General features: G+C 42.2%; 1 protein-coding gene and 2 long non-coding RNA genes across 3 annotated transcripts in view; 2 read left to right on the plus strand and 1 right to left on the minus strand.

Moving 5' to 3' along the window:
- Positions 1-13,732, minus strand: part of NECTIN3 (nectin cell adhesion molecule 3) — a 41,406-nt gene extending 27,674 nt beyond the window's left edge. The window contains exons 1-2 of the mRNA XM_083736918.1: positions 13,408-13,732; positions 4,042-4,380 (exon numbers count right to left, since the gene is read on the minus strand). Coding sequence (XP_083593044.1) covers positions 4,042-4,380; positions 13,408-13,576 — 508 coding nt within the window. The 5' untranslated portion in view covers positions 13,577-13,732. The remainder of the gene's footprint in view (positions 1-4,041; positions 4,381-13,407) is intronic.
- Positions 1-23,034, plus strand: part of LOC310843890 — a 435,627-nt gene that overhangs the window by 342,227 nt on the left and 70,366 nt on the right. The window lies entirely within an intron of this gene.
- LOC310843851 lies at positions 13,741-17,824 on the plus strand. The gene is made up of 2 exons (XR_014563698.1): positions 13,741-13,904; positions 14,312-17,824. It is a non-coding gene; the product is annotated as an uncharacterized lncRNA (long non-coding RNA).

Here is a 23,034-nt window from a genome sequence, read left to right on the forward strand (position 1 = left end):
GAGAGTGAAAACCACAATTTGCCTAGGTTTGTTCCAATTACAATAAATTTTGTCCAATACAAGTTTTATGAGCACTTGTGTGCAATGCCTTATATATTATGCTTTATGTAAAAATAATCATTTTTCTACCCTTTTTGTTCTAAATACGTTAATCTAAACATTATGCTACATAGATAAGAGTTGTTGATAAATTCTGTGTGATAAGAGAAACTAGGAAAGATAAAATTAGGAACATTGGATTCAGAACTGATACAGGATTAAGAAAAAAAGACTTTAAGTTGGATACTGAGTAAAGAAGCACATGAAGTTGGATTTTGAGAAAGACAAACATAAAGATCAAAGTAACTAATCTATTTTCAATATTCATAAATCAACTGACTAAACCTGAAGGATTACTGGGGGAGAAGATTTGAAAACTTTGAAATACGTTTGGTCAACTTAGTAATGGAAACTAAGTGAAAATTTAGTCAATGTCTTTCCAAAATGAATGATGGGGTGAGTAAAGGGCTTAAGAAGAGATGGGCCATGTATTACTTATTTTCAGTAACTGGAAAAATGATAGAGTAGATCATAGACTGATAGACTCTGCTTCATGTAGGGGGTGAAGTACTTCTTTGCAATGTTCCAAGAGGTCATATCAACCAATAATAGGCAGGAAATGGTCTAAAGACTTGTCCACAGCAGCTATTTTCTTTGGAAACCACTATTAAAATTCACAACCTCACCCTGATATTATTTCCTCCTTGAGCAAAGTAAGAATGTCTAAATGAAGTACTTATTTGCAATGTACCTTGGGATGACTAGACATTTCCCCTTAAATAGATTTACATGCAACTAAGACTACTGTCTGCCCTGCCAAGTCTTAACTTGGAGACTGTCTCATGTGGATCTTCACTGATATAATGGGTTTAGAGACTAATATTTTACGATAAATCCAGGCGGGGGTCAGACCTAACTCTCAAGTCAATCTGCTTTTGAAGGGTTGCAGCCAAGTTATATGAAATAATAACCATCATTGTCTAATCTAATACTTGTAAGAAACTGCCCTTGGGTGTGATACATTATTACAGAAACATACCACATCAAGGAGGTATAAACTTTAAAAAGTGTGTCCCTTATCTCACAAAGATGGTGGGTAAGGGTACAGGGTGTGGGAATTAGCACTTGGGAATAGGGCCAGTGAAAGGAAAAGGATGAGAATTTCCAGTATTTAAATTGTACTGACCATTATTTTTCTTCTATGAAAATGCCTTCGTTAATAGGATCAGAATTAAAGGCAGGGCATTTTATTACAATCTAAAGGAAAAACCTGTAAAATGCAGAAACCAAGATCCAACTTACTATACATCTGAAGCTGCATAGAATGTGAACCTTATTAACACTTGTTGTGGACTCCTCCTAGAAGACCACTGTTTTATCTAAGCTGTTTCATTTCACCCCTATTTTGGAAATTGCCTTCTAAATTCTAATCTTATAACAAAGAATATCCCATATCACAGCTTCACCCAGCTTGCTTTAGCTTACCAGAAATAATGATTTGAATTTCAACATTTGCAAACAAAGGGATTAAACACAAATAAATAATCTTCCCATGTTTGCAAAATACTAAAGTTAACATTTAAAATAATATTGATAGAAACCATGCAGGTTCTGCCTATTCACACTGCAGAGCAAGTCTTATTGTTTTCCAAACACACCAACAACTGTTGATGTCGTAGTCACCAGGGAAAGTTCCTGTGGCAGCAGAAGTGCACGCAATAGGAACATATTCTATGTTCTGGGTCATTTCAGAAATGTGTTGTCCTCTGATCAATATAAGAATCTACTGGTGGAGGCAGGCATCAAACAGCAAATCATGCATCACAAATGTTACAACAACAATGCTAAGAGGGTATACAGCATTATGTAGAATGCTGTGGCTATTTTGTGAAGGCCACATTTATTGCCAAGAATTAAGCTTTTTAAAAGAGCGATAAAAAACATTTTGTTGCTGTGCACAAAGGTAAAAAAAGGAAGCACAGGATGAGGCTGCTTCATTTTTATTAAGATCAAGCACCTTCTCAAGGAGAAGCATATTTTACCAGAACAAATTACAAGAACTGCTAGAACCAATTCCTTATATTTTATAACATTCTGTAAACAAAGAAAAGAAATCTTGTTAAGGACTTAAAAAAACAACAAGGACACACTTCTAACTTCGCCACCAGCAACCTTGTCAAGAGCCTATGCAGCTTGCGCCCAGGCTACCTGAAAAACCTCCTTATATGAAACTGCAAGTGATAGCTTCCTCTGAGCTCCATCAACATTAGAAGCATTGGTGCTGGTGGCACATGACACAGTCTTTTCTGTGGCTACTCCATCTTTGTTATCCATCAGCAGGATAAGTCCTTCCTACTAAGACAGGCCTTTGAAAACTTAAGGCACAGATGATGCTGATCAATAGTCTACTATCAGGACAAAATGTATTTTAATTCCTGGTTCTTAATGTGTTCTGATGTGTTTTAATTATTTGTTTTTAACTAGTTTGTTTTAGTTAATTTATAGGTTTTTTGTTTATTGTCTTTTAAAATGTTTTAAGTCACCTTGAATCCCAACTTAGAGAAAGCTGGAATCTAATTAAGCAACTAATAAATATGGGAAGGACAGTATAAGGAAATTGTCCAACAGTTATTTTAAGAGAGGGCATGTAGAGAGATTTCAGGGGCTAAAGTTAGTTATCACACAGCACAGTTACAATACTAAGCTAAATAGAAGAATAGTTTGACATGGTATAAAGCAGCTTCTTATGCTCCTAAGCTACAGTACTAATTGCTGCAACTTCACAGATTTTTGTAATACAATCCAACTGAATGTTCCATTTCCAGACAATAGCATTCAAACCTAAATCAAGGGAATACCTAGCTAACTAAAACTATTCTAGACAAATCCGTCAGATAATAAAACATATTTTCTCTATTCATTGAAGAAGCTACAAGGTCACGTTCCCCCTAGTGAGAATGTGTGAAAATATCACCAAGTAATGGCAAATCATCAGCTCAGTAGACAATTTGTTACCAAGGGGCTAGAAGTATTTATATATTTTTAAAATGTCTAAACAGCCCTTCATTCTGAGGTATTCCAAGTCAATGAGCTGAACTACAGTAAAACAGAATTAAAAAGAAAAACTAAGAGGCAATAATTATAAACAAACAAACAAAAAATCAGTCAGAGGCCATGAAACCGGTTTAAAATTAATGAACAAAGCCCATTAGATTTGATGTAAAGTGTTTTGAGATAGCTAGTATACATGGAAGCAAATATACATGGAAACAGTACATACAGTCACACCTCAGGTTGAAGTAGCTTCATGTTAAGTATTTTTGGGTTGCGTTCTGCGGCAACCCGGAAGTAATGGAGTGTGTTACTTCTGGGTTTCACCACTCGTGCATGCGCAGACGCTCAAAATGACATCACGCACATGCGCAGAAGCGGCGAAACGCAACCCACACAGTCACGTGTTATGTTCTACTCAGGATGCGAACGGGGCTCTGGAATGGATCCCGTTCGCATCCCGAGGTACCACTGTATACTGAAACTATTATTGGTCCACAGCACCCATGCAATGCCCTCTTCTGCAGCTTTCTACTGTAGGGGAAGACAGGAATGGTAATCAAATGGTCTTTCAGGAAACCTCATTGGCCATTACCATTTTCATAATGCTGAACCAGTTTTTCTAGATATATTTAGGTATATATTATACTGTATTTTTTCAAGAATGATTCCAATGTGGCTTACAAGGAGCATAAACTTTAATCAATGGAATAAAAAATCCACCTTAACTGAAACACAGTGAGGTATGAAATAGCCAAAAGACCAAGAAGGTAACTGTTTTACCAGGTTGAATCTCCACTGCTTTAGTTAATTTTCTAAACAAAGCAAGGACTTTCAAGAAACAAAAGTGACAATTCTTGTGCTGAAACACATATAGCAAATTCCAGTTTTAATACTGATCTTCAAACATGTAGGCAGAATGTCTACAAAATAAATAAAAAATAAGCATACCCAACACAGTTACAGTTGTTGATGACTGGGAACTTCCTAGAGGAAATGTAGCTGCTTTGCATACATATTCTCCAGAATCAGAGAAGGTAATATTTGTTAGGATGATTGATGCATCTGTAAGTGAGGCATTCTTAAGAAATACTCTTCCTTGATATTCTCCTTGAACGGAAAATCCATAATCAGGATGATGTACAGCAATAGTCTGTGGAGTCTTTCCATGCATTTTCTCCCATGTAATTTGTGTTAATGTTTCATTTATATCAATTATGCATTTCAGTGTAACACTCTTCCCCCATACTGCTCTCACACGTGGATCAACTTTTGGTCCAGCTAAGGCACCTGAAGGTGGGGAAAAAGTAGAAAGAGAACAAAATATGAGTCATTTTGCATCACACATTATTCTTGTGTGAAAATTTGTTCTGTTATCATGGAGTCCATATGTATTTTACCACTGTGAAAGTTTAGCTGCTATTATTGCAATTTCTCATAGCAAAATTACCACCTTTATCCAGAATTTTAGCAATGATTTGCTTGATATATTACAATAAAAAGTTTAGTACAGATGACATAAATTTGAACATTACCATACTTTCCTAGGATACTGGTACCTACACACATTTGCAGATTACTTCTGTGTTCAGGGAAGATCTGCTCTGCTCATGCAACAGACTTTGGCTTGCACAATGGATTTTCTCCCTCTCTGCTGCAATGCATTCCTCCCCTGGGCACCCTTCCCCATTGTTTGTTTCTTGGTTTGCATATAATGCTAATCTGTGATTCTTTGAAACCAGAAGTAAATTTGGCAAAAGTACTAATCCCCACCACGTGGCAAGAGAAAGGTAGTTGCTGAGGCTCATCCACATACCACTAAACCGTGGCTTAAATGATAGCAATTGATACAATACAGCTTTGAACTCATGTTTTCTGCCTGCATAAAAGGTGCTTTGAATGAGACAGATGTTGAGATTATGATAACATTATTTGCAGCAGCAAAGCTAGAAATAGCAATTAACTGAAAATCTCTGGTTATACCAGATCTAATGTACACCAGTGGTGTACAAAAATATGGATTATATTTTTTCTAACAAAATTAACATACTCTGTATCACATAAAGAGAGCTGAGCTGATTATAAATCCCATTCTTTCATAAATCTAATAACTACTAGAACACAAAATTTCAAGACAACATTAGATCTAATTTGAAATGATTTTAAGTGCCCGTACTGTTTATGTTCCCTTACATAACTATTGATATGGAATTATTTGATGTACATAGTAGAGTTGTAATTTCTTATCACACATACACATGTGCACACAAAGCCCCACTGGAAGATTTGTAGTGCCTCATCACAATTCTAGATTTGTTTGAAGTCAGGGTGAGAAAGCAGATTGTACAATACCAGTGTCTACACCATGGGCATGAGAAGGGAGGAAAGTCGTCATTTAAAACAGCAGCAAAGGTTTGAATAAAGCAGGGATGTTATAACAACAGGTACCAGAAAGTTTACATCCTCTTGCACCACTTGATAAGATAGGACACTAAACTTCTCCACTGAAACTGAAAGAGACTTGCATGATCATACCAACTTCCATCCCAAGTACTTCTTAAAAGCAAAATGCATTCATGCTTAACAGCATTTAACTCAAAAAAAATCCACTATATGTCTGCAAAGTAACTTAAAGATAACGCTCACAATCCACAAGCCATATTTTGAACAAGAGCCTTTAAGTTCATCTCAATGGAAGCAACATTTTGTGATCTGAAATATGAAATCATTTACATGACTGTGGTTGGAAACACTTTAAAATTGAGAGAACTAAGTTTAAAATATAAAGCTGAGTAACACTGACTTCATCTACCAGAGAATTGAATGCTGGAAAATCACCATAGCAACTGAAAACCTGGTCTGGCAACTAAGAAATGACTATCAACTTGCTAGAATCATTGCATATATACAGGGAGCATCATTACTACACAGTATTAAAAAGATGAACCCTATTCCAGTTTATTAGGTCAACTAGAAGAATAGTTTGTCTTCATGCATCCTTGAAATGAATCCTTCAATCTAAATCTGAAGGAAGCAGAGGTTAGACTATTATTTATAACAATTAGCTCCCATATGGGAATCTAAGTTTGTCACACAAGTAATGGTGACCCTGTTGCGTAAGTTTCTAAATGAAGAGACCAATTATCCCTTCCAATGTGCCTTCCAGCCAGGTACCGGGGTTCGTATCTTTGTTACTGACCTACATACATAGCTCAGCAGCTTTGGCAAAAATAAAAATCTCAACCATTTTTGAAACATGGCAACCCTAATTAAACTAATGGAAGAGGTCAGTATGACCATTGCACATCTTGCTCACTCTTTTATAGTCTTCCAGGAATTTGATGGAGAGAAGTTCTAAAACTGTGAAGAAAAAGATGTGGGCCAAAGCAACAAAAACTTACCTAATTCATACAAGACAAAAGTTATGTTAGCTATGATAAACCTGACTGTTTGGGTATACAACCTGACTTGAGATTGAGTAACACTCTCTTGTTTAGATTGAGTTGTACTCCATGTGAAGGAACCAGGTTCAGCATTCAGGCTCTACTTGAATTCATTTATATACCACATTTCTTTCAAGGAGCTCCTCACAAAAACCCTGTGAGGTAGGTTAGACTAAGAGGCTGTGTCTGCCCCAAGGTCACCTTAGTGAGTTTCATGGCTGGATGGGGATGCAAACCTCTGAGTCAGTGTGCAGAAGTAGTTTTGGTAAGCAAGAAGGCCAATACAGAATAGCTATTATATAGCCACTCTCAAAGTGCAAGCCCAAATCCCTTAACCATCAATAGTCAGCTGTTTTTATTTATTTAACTATTTGCCTTCCAGCGTTTTAACAAACCCCCAACTCTCTAAACCAGATTGCCTAGACAGGATTGCCCTCTTGTGGTCACAGTTATCTCCTAATACTCTTCCCCACAGGCTCTTTCCTGGAGTGTTCAAATTTGAACTCTCTTTGCCTTTGGGGAAAGATAAGAGGGGGAAACCCAATTATCTCAGTATTTTCCAACTTAAAGTAGCCTCCCACAACAGTTACCTCCCTTGCTTTCATCACCACTAGAAGCTGGGTAAGGTTATCAATGTGATGGCTGCTAACTTTGCCACATCATTTCAAGTCCTGCCATATTTTCAGCTAGCAAGGGAAAACTATCTACCACATCCTGCCCAGCTCAACTTCAGTGAACAAACTTAAATTTAATCCAGAGAATTGCTGCTGGAAGTTCTGCTAGTCTGCAAAGAGCTGTACATCCTGTCTCAGACTAGGTTGTGATCCCCCTGAAATTAAGTATACCATGTACTGGATCTAGAAGCACCTTTCTTTGTTCCTGGATAGCCCGGTGGTGCTGGCGTCCAGTAGCAACTTTTACAATCTATGGTTCTGTCTAGAAGAGGCAGATTTGGCCTGTGCACCAGCTACGCCCAGACCAAACTATTACGGCTCTTCTCTCACAAGGCTACCTCTCACAAGGTGCAAAATATGGGGAGATGGTCAGAGCATAGCGCAGCAATCCTACAGCAGTCATACTGGTTGCTTACTTGTTTCCAGAATCAATCTAAAGTTAAGGTATTAAACTCTGACACAGTAAATATCTTCACACTCTTTTATGAGCCTGCCTGATGTTAGGATCTCTACTGTAGGCTGTGCTCTCTGGATTGCCTTTTGTATATATTCAATGTGGAGGAGTGCAAGAAAGGGGCTTTCTTGGTGATGGCATGGAAATGGTGAAATTCTCACTCAATGTAATACAGAACATCCTCCATTTCTATTTGGAGAAAGATGCTGAAACCTTTTTAAAAAATTCTAGAAGGCAGTTTATAATTGTTACTTTAATGGTACCACCTGTTTCATTCTGATATTAATGCTAAATTTGTATACATATATTATATATGTATGCATTATAATGTTCACATACATATTTCATTCTAGCAAACTGCTTAATAATTTATTTTAAAAGCAGGATATAATAAATCATTTAAATAAAATAAGCACCAAAATTATTATCCTGCAGCAGCTTTGGTTGACAGCCAAAAACTCCAGATATATCTGTTTATTTTAATAATGTATATCCCACCTTATCAGGAATAAAAATCAAAGCTGCTCACAAAATAAAACCAATATATGATACAACAAGAAGTACAAAGCGGGAAAAGCACATCAGATAAACAAGCCACAACAAGCTGCAGCTTACTGAAAGGAGGTTTACAGCCAGGAGTACAGAAACAGGACCCAGCAAATCTCTGGGGTGGGCATTCTATACGGTAGCCCTTATCAAAGATCTTGCTTCTAGTAGATGCCTACTGGACTTTATTTGGCAATGGCATCTGGCACAAAGGCTCAGGTGTTGAACAGAGTGATGGCACATAAAGAAAGTAGTCCTTAAGACACCCTTTCACAATGCCATGTTGGGCTCTAAAGGTTAAAACCAGCACCTTAAGCCTAGAAACAAAGAAAATTAGCACAGATAATACAAGACTCCAACCATCTGTTCTAATCACACAACCCAGGCTAGGCACTAGCATTTTGTATCACATTTTTGTTTTTATCACACATTTCTGCAATAATCTGTAGGTTACTAGGGCATTATTGATGGGTAAGGTTCGACTTAGCCAGGAAGTATCACAGCTAATGTGCCTGCTGAAGCTAGTAAAAGGAACTCCTATGTCCTGATGTCACCTGAGCCTCCAGGCCAAATGTGATGGTCACGGAACAGCCCAAACTATGAACCCAATCCTTGAGGGGGAGTGTAACCATGTCCAGAACAATCTGTATCACCTAAATCCAGATTTAGAAAAATATCCCACTCAACAGCAGTTTCATCTTGTCTGGATTAAGTTTCATTTTTTTTTTTACATCCTATCAAGTCTCACACTCAAACAGTTTCAAGATTCCTTGCCTCCTTAGTCTCCAAGGTAAAGAAGAGATAAAAAGGTAGGTGTTACCAACACACTGCTCAGCAAAGTGTCTCTGGACTTCACTCAGCCATTTCATATAGATACTGAAATGCATGGGAAACAAGATCCTCTCTGCTGCACCTCAGTGGCAGATCTGCAGTCCCCCAGCATCACCTTCTGCAGCAAGCACCCCAGAAATCAGTGGAACCATGTACAGAAAAAAGTCCCCTCCTACACAAATCCTATGAGATGCCATCAACTCTGAGAGCTCCAGGAAAATCAACAAGTTTACATTCTCTTTTCTTATTTCCCAGCACAAGCGGTCCACTAGGGCAACCAAAGTAGGTTCCATTTCAACACTGGGCCAAAAATTTTGATTGGAAGGAATCAGTATCATTCAAAAATACCTGGAGCTACTGATGAGTCCTTAGACTAATTTGTGTTGATATATATATGAAAGACTTTCCAGGATTAAAAAGTATAATAGGAAAGAACAAAATTCTTCCTGAAAATTATAGACATGAAACTAGTTTCATTTTCATGCCCATCATTAAAATATTCAGTGCTGCCAGTATAAAGGAAGAGAGGAAGATCCTGTAGAATATGGCTCTCTTAATTTTTTACTGAAATATTCTAAGTACCTTGACAGATATGACAAGGATTCATTCAACAAGAACTACATTTGGCCACATGCCATGGTCTGCAGAGAATTTTCACTAAGTTAATCTTTTACTAAAATACCTCAAAAATCTGAATTTGGCTTTCCCCGATTCTTCAGTGTTTAATGCCTCATCATCTCCAATATGTAATTCAAAACATTAGATTCAATAGCTAGGTTTCTTCAAGGAACTTAAAGCATATGTCTAGGACAAATACTAACTTAGGATTTACTTAGTGTGTTCAGAGTACTACATACGTATATTGTCAGTGGTATTTACAAGACGGTTGCAATGTAGGCAAGTTTTACTAGAGCCACATACCAGATGGGGACCAAGGCCAAGAGTTGTTTGCTTAAGGTCATCTACTGAGTTCATGGTAGAGACAAGATCTAAACCCCAGACAAGATGGTTCACATCTCAGTATCTTAGGCACAACAACGTTGCAGTCCCCATGAATTCAATTAAGAATGCTGACTGTCACTGCAGCATCTCCAGGCTGACACAGCAGACATATATGATCCACTGCCAGCTGGGCCAGTATCTGGATCAGCTTAGGACTCAGCAGGTCCTTATCCAGCCCAGCTCCATTCCCTTCATGACTGAAATGCATTTCAGGAGTCTATACTGTCTATCACTGGATTGGGGAGGGGGAATCTGTGCAGATGAATTCAGCTATATGTTCCTATTTTATCACAACATACTTAAGTGTATTTTACCTCAGTGTATGAATTTCTAAACATACTTTCTTCTAAAATACACATTTCAAAACACTTCTGGTAAGTTTTGAGCCAGGAACACCACCACAAAATTCAAAGATGTGCACAACTTAAAATGATAGTTACGTTATTAATATTTTGATATTGAACAACTTATCACCCTTGGTACCTGCTAAAGGACTAAAAATGTCACATTACCAACCTCTAATTCACAGATAGTCTTAAATACAGATTCAAGGAGGATGAGCCAGTGTGTGTTAATTTTTCCAATTAATGTAATATTATGGTGATCTGTAAATATTTCATGTTTACTTATATAGCTGAACTTGAATACCTCATTACATTAGTCCTTTTGTTGAAGATTTTAAAATCTTCAGATGAAGAGCTGTAAATAAGCCAACTCCTCAGCTTTCAATTTTGGAAAAAGCTGTGATGACTAGTAATACTATCTAGAATGAGAAAAAGGTATGCAGGTGATTGTATAACACACATACCTGAAAATGATCTGTGTTTTAGTTGACCACAATCTTAACACGCATCAACAGTGTGATGCAGCAGCAGAAAAAGTCAATGCTATTCTATGCTGCACCAACAGAAATATACTGTCCAGATCAATGGAAGTCATAGTACTGCTCTTATTTTGCCTTGTTCAGACCACATCTGGAGTACTGTGTCCAATTCTTGGTGCCACAATTTAAGAAGATATTGACTGTCAAGCTGAAACGTGTGCAGAGAAGGGTGCTCAAGATGATCAAGGGTCCGAAACCAAGCCTTATGAGGAACCATCAAGGGAGCTGGGTATGTTTAGCTTGGAAAGGAAGAGACTGAGAGGGGATATGATAGCCATCTTCCAATAGTTAAAGGGCTGTTATGTGAGGATGGAGCAAGCTTGTTTTATCCTGTTCCACAGGGTAGGACCCAAACCAATGACTTCAAGTTACAAGAAAGTAGATTCCGACGAAACATCAGGAAGGACTTCCTAACAATAACAGCTGTTCCAACAGTGGAACGGACTCCCTCGGAAAGTGGAGGACTCTCCTTCCTTGGAAGTTTTTAAACAGAGGTTGGATGGCCATCTGTCACGGTTGCTTTAGTTGTGACTCCTGCACTGCTGGGGGTTGGACTAGATGACCCTCAGAGTCCCTTCCAACTCTATAATTCTAAGTTAAAAAAGATCAAATCAACTGAAACCTGCTGTCTTTAATGGAATTTTCACTGAGATATCATGCAGAAATGGTGGCGTACCATAACACTGAAGAAGGTGAATATAATTGTTTACAATCGTATCTAGCACCTGGAAATGTTTAGAGCCAAACATTAAACAACTGCTTTGAAAGCAGCCAGGAGGAATTTAGGGACAAAGTGTGGATCTTCTAGGAGCAAATTATCTCAAATAGCTATTAAGCACCTCACCTGCAAATAAAAGATAATTTTAAAAAGCATGTATTAAACTAGCATTGAAAGTATAGTAATCAGAGGTCTATAGGATTTCTGGCTTTTGCACAAACTAAGGTAGACATGAAATGATGTATATACGTGGATGAAACGCACCACTTTTCTGGTAAATCCACAAGCATCTGTTGCACCACCCTACAATTATCTTCAGGTGTATATCAGAGTCTGGAAGACTCTGTTAATGGCTGTGGCTGTGTAATGAGTGGAGCACTCAGCTGATTTGACTCTCCTTATAGAGTACTCTACAGGGGTTGGACTAGATGACCCCTGTGCTCCCTTTCCAACTCTACGATTCTACAAACAGTCCCCTGAAAGGAGTGGTTCCAAGATAAGCCATCCCCACAGATTCGCATTTGCTTCAGCACCTGCTGCTCACCATCAAACTGGCTATTGGCCAATTCCGGCAAAGCACACCAGTTGTTTTTGAAGTCAGGGGCTTCCCTAAGACGGGATGGGGTGGGGGAGAGAGAGAGACCCGGAGGGGGTGCATTTAAAAGGGCGGCGGCCAGCTACATCATGGCATCGGCCTGTCCTGCCCACAAATCACGGCTGCCCCGTCATCAGCCGAGACAGAACGGAGACGAGCGAGAGCAGCTTCCAGCCAGCGCAGCTCCCAGAATGCCGGACGTAACGGTCTCGGCGGCGGCGGCGGCTCCAAGTGACAAGTGGAATCCCAACAGCTCCAACTCCCAGCAACAGCGCCGACAACAAAACACAACAAGGCGGCAGGACACACACGCTCACTCTCTCCGCCTGCGCGCCGACGCCGGGCAGAGGAGCGCTCCCGGAATAGCAGATGCGCGGGGTTGGCAACGCACAAATACACACAAACTATTAAAAAGAGCGGCGGACCTTCGAGGCTCCCGCCTACCCAAGTCGGGGAAGCGGGGGGAACCTCCCGCCACTGTAACGGATGGCGATGTGGATCGTGCTAGCGCAGCCACGGGCTCGGAAAGCGCTGCCTCTGTGTATGTGTGTGCCTTTTAACGAGCGCACGAGAAAACGAATATTTCTCTCAGCAGAGGAACATGAGCTGCAGACAAGACACACCCTCGCACACATCGCTTGCTCTCCGACGCCCCACAACTCTTGCCCGGCTTCGCGCCCCCCCCCTTCACAAGAAGCCCCCCTCGAGCGCCACACCCAGAAGCAGCAACCGCCGCCCCCCACACCGAATAAGCTCACCCTCCAGCCCCCCCCCTCGCGAAATGTTGAAAAAGGGGTGGGGGAGGGAAGGACTCTTGAGGTGGGTTCCTCCATTTCCCCTCATGAAAACACGCGAGGCACTTCCCCTCCTCCCGCCGCCCCTGCGCCTCCGGCCGGGGTCTCTCGCCTCCGGCTTGGCCCACCTCGCCTCCACCGGACACGCAACTTCTCCCGACTAGCGGCTGAGGGAAAAGTTTCCCCTAAGTCCCGCCCGCCACTTCTCCCTCCCTCGCTCGCTCTTTCTCAACCTCCGTCCCTCCCACAGCGGCGGCCCCTTCGCGCCCCGCGCTCGGACGACGGAGGGGGAGAGGGAACTGGTTTGGTCCGGAGAGGAGCCGCCGCCGCCGCCCCCTTCGCGGGAAAAAAAGAGAAAAGTTTCTGCGGCGACTCACCGCAGCAGACGCGGGAGAGGAGCAAGCCCAGCGAGAGCAAGCCGGGCAGGGCGGGCGCAGCCGGGCGGCGGCAACAGAGCCGAGATGGAGGGGAAGAGGACGAGCAGCGGCGGCGGCGGCGGCCGGGAGGAGCCGGCGGAGCGTCCGCCGCCACAATGGACCCGGCCATGCTGGGGGCTCCGTTCTCAGCAGCAGCAGCAACCGCCGCCGCTACGGCTCGGCAGCGCAGCCTCCTCCTTCGCAGCGCCGGGTCCGTGTGTCGCTGCGCGGGGAGGCGTCGCGCCCGCCGCCCCTCCTCCTCCTCCTCCTCCCACCGAAGGAACGGGACGGACCATCCCGACCGCCAAGGGAGGGGCGTTGAGAGCGCGGGTCCCCCCCCTCCTTTGTGCTTCTCTTTCCCTGAAGGCCTTTCTCTGACGGGACGTCCCCGGTCTCAACGACTCGACGCCTCCGACGAGGAAGCCGGGCACCCGGGAGCGGGAAGGTGGGAGCGGAGGGTATGTCACAATGGCTCCCTCCCCCTTCCTTTGAGAATTAGTGGTACATGCCGCTCCTCCCCCTCCCCTTCCCTACTTGCAAATTAGGAGGGGGGTTTTTAGAGGCAGGGGGCGGGGCAGAGAGAGATAATCAGTGATTCTCATTCTGTTTTTTATACTTTCATTTTTATTTTTTTCCCTACCCACCCCCCATTCCTCTGTAGCATTTCTTTCTTTTTCTTTGCTTCTAACCACGATTGAGTTTCCTTTTGCTCTCCATGATTTCCCCTTCTCTACCTTCCTTTGACTCGTCTGCCAGTTTTACTCTGGGTGGTTATTAAGTCCTTCGTGCCTGGTGAAAAATACAGGCTTGCTGGTTTTCCGTCCGCAAACCGTTGCCAGCCCCGCTCTTTCTCCTTACACGCTAGGACCCTCCGAGAATCCTCCTCCTCCTCCGACCAGCTGGAAGAAGCACCAGGAGCACAGCAAGAGACAGAAAGGCGACAGGGTTGTCTTGCAAACGACCGTCAGCGAGCAAGCAAATACCCGACACTCTTCTTCATCCTCATCATCATCTTCCAACCGTGGCATGGCTCCAAATAATCACCTGAGTTCAGGAGCGCTTAACGACGCAGCAGGAGACTGTTAACACCAGTAGGTTCACCTTCTGGTCCTCCCTCGTTCCCCGCCCCCTTTGCCGCTTAAAAAAAAAAAAATCAGCAACCACGAAAGGAAAAAGTAGTTTGGAATTAGAGTTTTCGGACGTGAATGGAAAAGGACATGTGACCCGGAATGAAGGAGGAAAGGTTACAGGCTACCTGACAAAGTTAGATGTGGCAACCAGTTACTGGAAAATTAAATGCTTGTTTATCAGCAGATTTAATTGCTGGTGAAAGATACGGGCTTGACAATTGCAGCAGTTGTACTTTCTGCATCCGTTCAAAGCGTGCGGGGAGATGGGGGTTAATGAAGGTAGTGACAGTGCAAGCTTTCCTTTACTTCCCTGTCCATATATTGCAGCCTTTTTCTGAAAGTGACAGAAGGTACGGTAGCTCTCTCCTTCTGTAACCTGCATCCCAACTACTACTGCCCGTTTCTGTGGTCATTTCTAGGATGTGGGCATTTGCCCTCTGCCAATAAGACTGCAACAAAACTCATTTTGCACAGTCCATTGAAGATGTGGGATGGGCGTAAGCTTCATTCCTTGCTGCACTGTGGAAACAGATTAGAACTGGCACCAGTGAAAAGCAGGGTATCATGTTCCCAATCCTCTTAGCCAATCAGATCTCTTTAGCAAATAATGGGTTTGGAGATGAAGGGAAGGCAGAAGGATGTTTATGAACAGATCTTGAGTGTGGGATGGAGATGCTTGCAGATATTAAGAACCTGATTTTGCAATACTCGCTTCATCCAGGGAGGTTCTTTTGACTCCAATAAAATGGTTCAGCACCTCATTCAGAGCATTTGAAGAAAAATGTCAGTGAAACACAGTTGTTGAGAGGATGCTCTTGCTTCAACAAGGATGAAGAGAAATTTGAGAATAGTGTATATATGTATGTACTACACATTAAGAGAATCCGAACGGTACTTTTTAAAAGCATGGTTTGTAAATCACGTTAGAGTAAATAAGAATTAAGTTTCCAATGATGTGAACTTGCTTTATTATCATGAAGAGCAAATTAACAGAGAGATTTAACAAAATCAATTTCTGAATTGTATAATTTTTCTGATTTCATATACAATATTTTAAACTGATCACAAACTACCTGTTGAGACTTCAATCCCAAAAAACATTGTAGCACATTTTGGAAACACCTGCCTGATAGACTTGCAGAGAGTGTAAGGATGCCAAATAAGCGTGTTTTCACAAATGTGATTCAATACTGGGATTTCTGCTTATTGGGTATCACTGTCTACATAGTTTGATATTCTTATTATCAAGTCTCTGTGCAACTTGGCAAACTTTCTCTTTTTTAAAGGAACAAACAGGTCACAAAGCATGTTTTATCTGTCATTTACTGCCCAAATCCAAGCACCTTTACTTAGTAAGTCCCATTGATTCAATTATGACTATGCACACATTAACAGCTTAAAGGTAAAGGGACCCCTGATCATTAGGTCCAGTCACAGACGACTCTGGGGTTGCGGCGCTCATCTTGCTTTATTGGCTGAGGGAGCCGGCGTACAGCTTCCGGGTCATGTGGCCAGTATGACTAAGCCGCTTCTGGCGAACCAGAGCAGCGCATGGAAACGCCATTTACCTCCCCGCTGAAGCGGTACCTATTTATCTACTTGTACTTTGATGTGCCTTCGAACTGCTAGGTTGGCAGGAGCAGGGACCGAGCAATGGGAGCTCACCCCGTCGCGGGGATTCGAACCCTCAACCTTCTGATCGGCAAGCCGAAGAGGCTCAGTGGTTTAAACCACAGCGCCACCCACGTCCCTATAAGATTGTACTATACATGCACTTCTGATCAACCTTCTGATCAGCGAGCCCTAGGCTCTGTGGTTTAACTCACAACGCCACCCGTGTCCCAGCTTATAATGCAGCAAAGTTGTTTCCCCCCTGCTGTGTTTCAAGTTCAATTTGCATGTTATTGTACACACCAGATAGGAGGCAGGGATGCTTTCACCTGATATGCATTACCTGTTTGGTTTCACCACATCTGTAAGCCCCCAAATCCTATTCATGAAGCTTTCTTCTGCACATGTGCAAGGGCTGCCTCAGTTTCCCTATGAAGTGAATGTTGCCTAAGTGGTTGGCACCACTTTGCGGTGGTTCCAGTCCCACTGGAATTTCATTCCCAGAGGGTGTTGCTTGGGGAATGCTTTTCGGCCCCATGGAACCTTCAATGTGGGGTTCTGCAAGGCTCTGTCCTATCCCATACATTGTTTAATGTCTATATGAAACCATTGAGTGGGGTTATCCGGAGGTTTGGAGTACGTTGTCAGCAGTATGTGATGACACTCAGCTCTCTTTCTCCTTTACATCTGCAGATGAGACAGTGGAAGTGCTGGACCAGTGTCTTACCTCGGTAATGGACTGGATGAGAGCCAACAAACTGAAACTCAGTCCAGATTAGACTGAGGCGCTGTTAGTGGGTGGTTCCCTAGACCAGATGGGTGGGAGATCGCCTGCTTTTGATGGGGTTACACTTCCTCTGAAGGAGCAGGCTCTTAGCTGGGGGGTACTCCTGGATCCTTTGCTGTCGCTCGAGGCTCAGGTGGCCTCAGTGGCTCAGAGTGCCTTCCATCAGCTTCAGCTGGTGGCCCAGCTACACCCCTATCTGGACAGGAATAGCCTAACTACTGTTGTCTATGCTCTGATAACTTCAAGATTACTGTAATGCATTATACATAGGGCTGCCTTTGAAGACAGTTTGGAAATTTCAGCTAGTACAGAATTCAGTGGCCATGAGAATATTACACCAATCCTGGTCTGATTGCACTGGCTACCAATTAGTTTCCAGGCCTAATTCAAAGTGCTGGTTTTGACCTTTAAAGCCTTAAATGGCTCAGGACTGCAATACCTCAAGGACCGCCTCGTTCCATATGAACCTACCTGGACCCTGAGATCATCTTCTGAGGCCCTCCTTCGTGTGCCTCCTCCTCAAGAGGTCTGGAGGGTGGCAACACGAGAACGGGCCTTCTCTGCAGTGGCTCCCCGTCTATGGAATGCTCTCCCTAGGGAAGTTTGCCTGGCGCCTTCATTATACACCTTTAGGTGCCGAGCAAAACCATTCCTTTTTAACCAGGCCTTTGGTTGATCTTATTAACATTCTATGCCCTTTAAAATTGGGGGGGGGGGTTTGACCGGGTTATTGGTTGTTTTTATGCTGATTATGAATTTTGTGGATTTGTATTTTGATTTTGTTCTGTGAACTGCCCTGAGACCTCTGGGTATAGGGCAGTATCTAAATTCAACAAATAATAATAATAAATAATATATTTTCAAATTGGATGGAAGCTGATGTGAGGAGAAACACATTCAACAGCAGTATTCCTCAAGAATGTGAGGAGAAACACATTCAACAGCAGTATTCCTCAAGATACTACAGGATAGATATGGATTGTGGCGAATATTGTGTGTCCACTGCTTCAAATACTAGAGGTAGCATAAATGGTAATGTGTGCACAGCCCTATATTTCCTAGTAAATGTACTTTGGATTGTATCCTTAATACTTGGTATTAAACAAATATGTGGATAATGGATTTATTGTGGCTATCAGCCATGGGCTTTAAATGGAGCCTGCAAGGCAGAAGTAGCAAATAGTCAATATCAGACGCTGGGGAGAAGCAATGCCAGAGGGATGCTGGTTTCTTTCTTTGTTTTTAAAACCTGCTTTTGAGCTTCTCGGAAACATCTAGCTAGGAACAAGGTGCCAGACTAGGTAGACCTTGATGCGGCTGATGAAGGAGTAGCTTTGTCTTAGCTAGATTCTGCTACTTCTGGAAATTCTGTCAAAATCCTGACTTGAAATGGAGCAAAGAGCATAAAGGAGCCGTAGGCAGGCAAAGAAAAAGCACCTCCTAACAGGAGCAGCTTTAGGCCAAACTGCATTATTCCTTCCTTCCTGTTTGGAACATGCTGTGCTTGAAGGGCAAAAGGTAGAGAGCTCGAAGAAGAGTCTGCAGTGTGAAGTGCTGGGGAGTTCTCAGTGATTTCAGGTTGTATAACATAAGTTACAGACCATGGGGTAGCTGTAAATTGGAATATGCCGCAGCTATTAGTTGGCTTTTTCTCCCACCCCGTAGCTCCTGGTACAACTGAAAGTATACATCCCATAGACACACAGGTATGGATTTTGAATCCAGCTCAAATCTAAAAATGTTTCAGAGCTATTTGTAGGCCGCCTTTCAAAGCTAAAAGCTCTTCCAAGGCAGCTTATAGAAAAAAACACACACATTAAATTAAGGTTTTATGAATCATGGTCTAGGGTTTTTCAGCTGCCAAAGTTAGTTTGTTCCTTTTCTCTTAAATAACCTATTATTGGAAGAGCAAGTCTACATATTCAGAACAATAAAATCATACAGGTGTGTTGAGACTATACCCCTTCCGACTGCAGGTGTGGGTGCTATTTCTTTAGCATATGACTAAACCTTTTAAAATTGCCAAGCTGTCTGTTTTTCTTCCTAGAGTACTAATTTCTATGAATGTGGCATGGGGGGGGTGGTCTGTGGGGTTTTGTTTTTTTTTACACGGAAGAACTTTTAAGTTCATAATTCTGCACCTATGCTGGAAGCCATACAATCTGAATGGGGTCTGTGGGATGTGACTTAAAGAAGCCTTCAAGTACATAATTAATTATGTCACTAATTAATATTCTATTAATAATTGTGAGAAAAACACATATTTGTAAGAGCACAGAGAATGTTTCTGGGACAGATTTACCTTTAGGATAATAATAATAATAATAATAATAATAATAATAATAATAATAATAGTAACAACAACAACAATTTATTATTTGTACCCCGCCCATCTGGCTGGGTTTCCCCAGCCACTCTGGGCGGCTTCCAAGAAAGATGAAAGATACACTAAAATGTCACATATTAAAAGCTTCCCTGAACAGGGCTGCCTTCAGATGTCTTCTGAATGTCAGGTAGATGTTTATCGCTTTGACATCTGATGGGAGGGCGTTCCACAGGGCGGGCGCCACTACCGAGAAGGCCCTCTGCCTGGTTCCCTGTAACTTGGCCTCTCGCAGTGAGGGAACCGCCAGAAGGCCCTCAGAGCTGGACCTCAGTGTCCGGGCAGAAGGATGGCAGTGAAGTTAAATTGTGAGCAAAAGCTAGTCAAATTTTGCTATTTTTTCCCTATTCTTGTGTATGTTTGCAGTTTCCAAATCTGCAAAATATATTTTATTTTAGCTAGGCTTTGAACAACCTACTAAGGAACACTGGAACAGATGCCTATTCCCAATCTAAGGCAACATCATCCATTCTGCTGCAAGAACTCTGAGACTCTGGTCAGGCCACCACCATAACAATTAGTGGCCAAATACAGAGCTGGTTCACTTATGCCATCCTCTCCTGCAAAATGTGGCTTGATGCTATATCTGTTATTTTCTTTCCAATAAGCAAGCAAACACCTTTTCGTTTATCCAGGTCATTAGTCTTATGCTGGGATTGTATAACAGGCATACTTTAGGGTTTAGTAATTTAAAGGTTTATTCTTGTAAAGCCACTCTAAGAGCTGCAATCTGGGGGGTAAACCCTATGGAAAACTCAATAGGAAATTACAATGTATAAGATTGTAAGGTAAAAGGTAAAGGACCCCTGGATGGTTAAGTCCAGTCAAAGGCGACTATAGGGCTTCGGTGCTCCTCTTGCTTTCAGGCCGAGGGAGCTGGCATTTGTCTACAGACAGCTTTCCGGGTCGTAGGCAGCATGACTAAACCGCTTCTGGTGCAACAGAACACTGTGACAGAAACCAGAGCGCACAGAAATGCTGTTTACCCTCCTGCCACAGTGGTACCTATTTATCTGCTTGCACTGGTGTGCTTTTGAACTGCTAGGTTGGCAGGAGCTGGGAAAGAGCAACGGGAGCTCACCCCGTCGTGAGGATTTGAACCGCCAACCTTCTGATTGGCAAACCCAAGAGGCTCAGTGGTTTAGACCTCAGCGCCACCCGCGTCCCTATAAGATTGTACTATATATGCATTTAGAGTACATTAGAGGATTAGCGATATGGCAGGGGTCTACAAATGTAGCTGCCAAATGACCGGTGGCAACCACATCACTCTTTCTGGGAATCGCTGCTCCTATGTGCCATCTCAAAGTCAGAAACCTCTCCCCTTCCCCGAGTTCTCTCAAGCACTGCAGAGAATGTGGACATGGGAGTGTTCTGTCCCTTTACGCTGGGTGTGAGAGACAAATCCTGCCTTTCTTCTAACTCTTTGGTATCCGCAGAGGACAGGGGAGTGGGGGATAACAAGGAGGCTTCAGTCTCACTTCCTGTCTGCTTTGGGAGACACATAGAAGCAACAACAGAGATTCTCACTGTTTCCAAGGGTCACTGGACTACAGGATGAAGTAAGAGACTGATCCTTGGAACAGGTCCCAACATAAAGTGAAAGATCTCTCCCACCTCAGAGGACAGGTGGGTTCAGTGGCTGTAAATTTATGGAATCATAGTCTTATTATCCAAGCCATTTAGACAGTCATGTTCTTTCCTTTGGGGAAATGGTTATTTTGAATAAACTGTAATTACTGAATTGGTAATGGTATTGCAACTTACTGTGCATATTGTATTTTAAATTATTTTCTTATCTACTCTTCGAGAACATAGTATGATGTGATGCTGGTGGAGGAACAGGTGGAGAGACGGTCTAGTTGGCCAAAACATCCCACACCTCATCCCCTTTCCTCTCCTGCCCCAGTAGGGTATCGGCATTTCCAAAGTGAGCTGTCACCAGTTGGCTTGTGTTATAGCACTCTTCCACCAGCAACCCCATTTGTGCTTACAAATAGGAACAGGGCACCCCTCTTCTCAGTCCCTTTGATGCTGTGATTATTTCATAAACTTTTGTTTTGGGTTCAGCTAGGACTTTGCCCTTGTGAATGCTTTGGTGATAACCCTCGTCATTATGTATTTCATTACAATACTTGGTGTTTGTTCATTTCCATTTAAGCAAGTCAACATTCCATCTTCTGGGATCAACACAGCAGTAGTTGTTGTGTAATAGTGTGTATAATTTTAATTCTGTATATCACGTCCACCCCCCCAAGCATCTGGTGTTTATTTTCTTTCACTTTGAATTCAAGTTAGAGCATCAGCCTTAACTGATTTTCTCACTTTGATGGCTTTGGAGCGATGGTTAAATATTGCTTCAAAATGACTTTGGTACTCACTTCAGTTTTGTAATATAAGTGACTTATTAAAAAGAAACAAAGAACTTATAACTTCCTTTTGCCTCTGGCGAACTCTCTCTCTATATAGAGAAAGAGAGAGAAGACTGTGAAAGAACTATAACAGACTGCAACACAATAATTCATCCTTCGTACATGAAAAAGGTCATATAACAGAAGAATAAGAAATAAGAAAGAGAGGAATACTCCATACTGAGAAAGCAGAAAAAATTAACACAGTTAAGTATAATACAGTGCTAGATTTTACATGCATATCTTTTACCATATACAGTAATCTTATTCAAAACACCATAGAAGCATACACCCTGTGCTTAACTGATAAGCCAGAGAGAGAGAGAGAGAGAGAAATATTTAACATGCACTTCTCCCAAGCAAATTCATCTATGAATGTTTCAAGTTTGCATATGTAAATATTAGAACAGAAATGAGGGAAAAGATACAAGTACAAATGGGGTGCTTGAAGCAGTGGCTTGGGTGCCTGTCTGCAAATAAACCTACCTATGAATGGGTGTTCCTGTTGGCCATGTCAAACTGTTTTAAGTCTGTTGTTTAAAGGGGGCATGTCAAAAGATGGTGTGAAAGGCAATGCAAGGAAGAAGAAGAAGAAGAAGAAGAAGAAGAAGAAGACTCTTTAAGAAGTTTCTTTTGTAGAACCCAAAGAGGGCTCTCTTCCACAGAACTTGTGTATGAAGGACCTTAGTTTAGTGGATTTTTCATGCAAACATCTCAGAGTCAATCCCTGTCATCTTCAGGTGGGGCTGGGAAAGATTCCTATCTGAAACCCTGAATAGCCACTGCCAGTCAGTGTGGAGACCAGGGTTTCCCAAACATGGATCTCCAGCTATTTTTGGACTACAGTTCCCATGATCCCTGAGCACTGGTCCTGCTAGCTAGGGAGGATGGGAGTTGTAGTCCAAAAACAGCTGGAGCCCCAAGTTTGGGGAACCCTGGTGTAGACAGTACCTAGCTTGAGGGACCAATGGTCTGATGGTATAAGGTAGGTTTCTATGTTCTCTGTCTTCCTGTAGATGCAGTCTGATCTCAGCAACTGTTACTGAGATTACAAGTCCTGGTCGAAGGCCTGCGTCTCATGCGGGTAGGTTCTATCTCTTTCCCTCTTCTATACATTTCAGGTGATGGGTTGTTTTGCCTGCAGGTTTTTCCTTCCCTGGCCAACCAATGGGGAGTGAGGAATAAATTCTGGATTCCAATCAGGAATTACAGATCGAGTAGTACTACTGAATTTGTTCAGTGTGATTATCCTCTGGCTTGAGCATC

This window comes from Podarcis gaigeae (assembly GCF_964106915.1).
Source record: "Podarcis gaigeae genome assembly, chromosome: 4".
Taxonomy (NCBI): domain Eukaryota; kingdom Metazoa; phylum Chordata; class Lepidosauria; order Squamata; family Lacertidae; genus Podarcis; species Podarcis gaigeae.